Here is a 4446-nt window from a genome sequence, read left to right on the forward strand (position 1 = left end):
GGCCTGAGAAGCCTATGTCGGGCCTTGGGATGCGCCCAGGGAAGGGTGGGCGCCCTGTGGCCGGTGGGCCCATCTTTGGACCAGATGATGATGTTGGACGTCCTTGTTCTCAACAGACATTAAATTGCAGCTGGCTCTGGGCACAATGGTGCTAGGCGTTCTGGCTTGGGTGCTAGTCCCCTCCTTGGAGTTGTGCCCAGCAGGCCAGATGAGACTTGGACCCAAATAAGTAGCATAGGGTGGGCACAGAGCTAAGAGTAGTAATGGGGCGGTAAGACTGGTACGTGGGGGTTCCAGCCAGCTGGGGAAGGCAGGAAAGCCCTGAGGGAGGGGCGGGCACTTGAGCGGGATTTGACCTTGGAGTTTACGGGGCCCGACTCCAGGCCCCAGCATTTAAACAGGAGTGTGGGTGAGCATGACTGTGCAGCCAGTGCATACTGTGGGTGCTTTACTGTTTGCAAGGCCGGGGGTCAAGCTGGGGTGCAGTCTCACTCCCCAGGGGTCAGCACTCTACAGAAGACAACTTGCCCTTGGTTGTTGAACCCCACAGTAACAAGGATCAGACTTAGTCTCCTTAACTGTCAGCATCAAGTCATTTGGTAGGTGGCAGCATGCAGGGATCAGTGTGGCCAGCCAGCCAGATGACCAGGAAAGCCACCGAACCATGCTTAAACTCTCTTAAGCTCGTTCTCTCTCAGTTTTCTCATCTGTGAAATGGCCGTGATACTAGGACCCAGCTGAGAAGGGCTGTTAGCATGCAGGGGGCCTAGTGCAGAGCAAGCTGGGCCCCGCCTTCTGATCCTCTGGGTCCTCAGCCTTGTTGGCAGGGCCGTGTATTGCCCACAGCCTCAGCCAAGAGGCCCCCCTCAGTCTGCACCCTCCACTTCAGGGCCTGTGGGGTGACGAGATAAATAGTCAGCCAAGGCAATTGAGGACAGCATCATATGCTGAAGTTCTGGAGCTAGACTTGTGTCCCAACTCTGGCCCTGCCAGTTACGAGCCACGTGCCTTTGGGCAGATCTCGCCATTATAAAATGGGTGAATAAAAGACCTGGCGCCCAGGTGGGTGTGGGGATAACGAGGTCGGGCCGTGAGTGCCTCACCCGTGAGCTCCTGAGCACCCGTGTTCAGGCTAAGCGTCCAAAAGATGGCAGTGGGAACATGCAGTGAGAACGATATCGGTGTTTGATGGGGGAGAGGGGCCGGTAGGGGGGACCTCAGAGGAGCTGACATGGCAGGAGGTGCCGGCCCGCTGGCGTGGAGAGGGTGACGAGGGCTCTGTCAGTGGGGTGGGGGCGTGAGGAAGTTCCCCCAAGGCAGCGACCGGCCCTGTTTCCCTGCAGGCACGCAGCTCAGCCAGGCCATCATCCACCAGTACTACCACCCCCCGAACCTTCTCGAGCTCTTCGGAACCATCCTCCAGCTGGACTTGGAAGACATCTTCAAGAAGAGCAAGCCGCGCTACCACAAGCGCACAAGCTCTGCCGTCTGGAACTCGCCACCCCTGCAGGGCACCAGGGTCCCCGGCAGCCTGACCTACAGCCTGAAGAAGCACTGAGACAGCCCCTGTCTGTGTCTGTCTGTCCGTCACTCTTGTCAATCTGGTGCCCTCCTGCCTGGTATTCTGTCACTGGGGGTTTGGTCGCGTGTATGTCAACGTTCTCTGTGCTGCAGATGGAAGGTGGCCCAGGCTTGTTAGGAGGCTGTGCCTGGCAGGTGTCGGGGGAAGTGCCAAGCCTGCCCTGCCTGGCCCACAGGCAGCACTTTGTAAATAGATTGTTATAATTCAGCTGAATTTTATCCTCTAGTGTTTGAGAGCTAGATAAATAAAGTCTGTTCCTTCAAGCCTGCTGTGGGTGTTGTGGAGACTGGCGGCCTCGGCAGACTACCCTGGACCCGGGCCCTGCAGCTGTCTGTCTCGGGCCACCAGATGGGCTGGAGGAGCAAGGTACCATTCCCTCTCCTGGGGTGTGCTCCAAGGTCCCCTGGGTCCCACCCCCAGAGATGCCAATGCGGTGAGTGATTCTCATGCCATCCCTGGGCAACCCTGAGGAACACTTGAGCTACTCAAGATAGCACAGGCGAAGATACTTCCTGTTTTTCTGGGGTGCTCCCTATTTGTAAAAGGAAGGTTTGTTCAATGGGAGAGACCTGGAGTGAGGTCAGGAGAACTGGGCTTTTGACACAGTTCTGCCACTTAAAGACAGTCCCTCAGTACCTCCAGGCCCCAGGCTCCACCCTTGCCGTATGGATGGTGACAGTGGACGAGCTGCAAAGTAGGAAGGGGCTGATGAGAAAGATATCTCTTGAAACTACCTTTGGACCAGTGCCTGCAAGCAGTGGACACGTTTCTCCAACAAAACCAGGCAGCTGCTAATTAAATGCTCAGTGCTGATGTAAGCTGGCTGTTCTGTTGGTGTTGCCCAATAGCTGCCAGCTGTGTTCTAATGGTGTGATGACCAGTTCCTTAATCCTCTGCTGCTCCAACCCCTGGACGTGTCAGTGGGCCAAATCAAGCCACAGCCAGTTTCTGTAAAGGTTTTTTGGAACCCACCCAATAGAAATGCATGCCTGTTGCCTCCAGCTGCTCTGCTGAGGGCAGTTAAGAAGCTGTAACAGAGGCCATATAGCCCACAAAGCTGAAAATATTTACTGTGACCCTTTACAGGAAAAGTTTGACTCCTGCTTTAGAACAAAATAAAGGCTAAATTCAAGAGGTTTTTTTTTTTTTTTTTTTATGAGGAAATAGTGAACATACACAGGAAGCTGAAGGAAAAACTACTTAACGGTCCATTCAAACACTGCACAATTGAAATTTGTTCCATGTGTGCTCTCACTAGAAAACTGTTGAGTCAACTGGCGATTGTGTCTTTGCTTAAAGTTACAAAGTCAAAACAGTACTTCTTGTAAGCATTTTAGGTCTCGTGTTTGAGAAAAAAGTGGTTACTCGGCAAAAAGGTAGTTCCAGTTGCTCTGCGTCTTCATCGACACTTGGTATTGTCAATATTTCTTAGCCGCCCCAACAGACGTAGAGCGAATCTCATCGTGGTTTTAAGTTACATTTCCCTGATGGCTCATGTCGGTGAACATCTTTTCATGTGCTTATCTGCCATCTTCGAGGAAGTGTCCGTTTGGATCTTTTCATTTTTAAATTGCATAGTTTTCTTACCGTTGAGTTTAGAATCTTTGTGTTACGGGTACAAATCCATCGTCAGTTATGTGCTTTGCACGCTCCTAGTCTGTGGCGTGGCTCTGCGTTCACCTAACAGTGTTTCTCATAGAGCAGGTATGTTCATTTTGGTGAAATCCACCTTATCAATTTTATTTTTCTTTTTTGGGTTGTGCGTTTTGGTGTCATGTCTAAAATCTTTGTCTAGCCTCAGTTCTAAGTGTGTGGTCTTTGTTTTTGGGGGGGCATATGGATGGATGTCCCGATTGTTGCAAGACCATTTATTGAAAAGAGTATTCTTTTTCCACTGAATTTCTTTTGTATATTCATCAAGAATCAATTAGCCATATTAATTTGGGTTTATTTCTGGACTTTGTATTCTCTTCCATTGATCTATGAGTCTCTTTCACCATGACCACGTGGACAAGATTACCGAAGCCTTTCGCACAGGTCTTAAAAATCTAGTAATGTGATTTCTACAACTTTATTCTTTTCAAAATTATTTTGGCTTTTCTATCAATTTTGCCTTTCTGTATAAATTTTAGAATCAGATTATCCGTATAAAAGCCCTGCTGGGATTTGGTTGGAATTACATCAAATCTATAGATAAGTTTGGGGAGAATTCACTTATTTATGATGGTGAGTCTTCTAAACCATGAACCTGACATGTCTCTCCGTTTATTTACATCCTTGGTTTGTTTCATCAGCATTGTGTAGTTTCAGGATGCAGATCCTGTACAAGTTTTGTTAGATTTAGAGCTAAGTATTTATTTTCTTGGAGCTATTATAAGTGGTATTTTTCTAATTTTGGTTTCTACTTGTTCATTGCTGGTATACAAAAATACAGTTGATTTTTGTGCGTTGGCCTTGAATCTTGTGATGCAACAAAAGCAGTACTCAGAGGAAAAGTTATAGCCCTAAAATGCCTAGTAGAAAAAAACGTCTCAAATCAGTGACCCCAACTTCCACTTTAAGAAACCAGAAGAGCCCATGAAAGTATAAGCAGAAGAAGGGACATAACAAAGATAGAGCAGAAATCAGTGACAATAGAGAGAGAAAAATAATAGAGAAAATTAAACCAAAAACTGGTTCTTCGAGAAGCTCAAAAACCATTTGTACACCTCTGTCTAGACCGATCAGGAGAAAAAAAAATGACCAGTGTCGAGAATGAGAGGTAACAACAGATTCTACAGATGTTAATATAAAAAAAAGAATGTTATGCACAACTTATGGCACTAAATTTGACAATTTAGATGAATGAGCACAAATTTCCTGGA

At 48.1% G+C, this 4446-nt stretch overlaps 1 protein-coding gene across 1 annotated transcript in view; it reads left to right on the forward strand.

Annotated features, from left to right (window-relative positions):
* The window catches only part of INCENP (inner centromere protein), a 25119-nt gene extending 23274 nt beyond the window's left edge, over positions 1-1845 (forward strand). The window contains exon 19 of the mRNA XM_023535815.1: positions 1344-1845. Within this exon, the coding sequence (XP_023391583.1) occupies positions 1344-1558 (215 nt within the window). The 3' untranslated portion in view covers positions 1559-1845. The remainder of the gene's footprint in view (positions 1-1343) is intronic.
* Positions 1846-4446: the final 2601 nt, after the last annotated feature.

The sequence above is a fragment of the Pteropus vampyrus genome, unplaced genomic scaffold, assembly GCF_000151845.1.
Source record: "Pteropus vampyrus isolate Shadow unplaced genomic scaffold, Pvam_2.0 Scaffold144, whole genome shotgun sequence".
NCBI classification, from domain to species: Eukaryota; Metazoa; Chordata; class Mammalia; order Chiroptera; family Pteropodidae; genus Pteropus; species Pteropus vampyrus.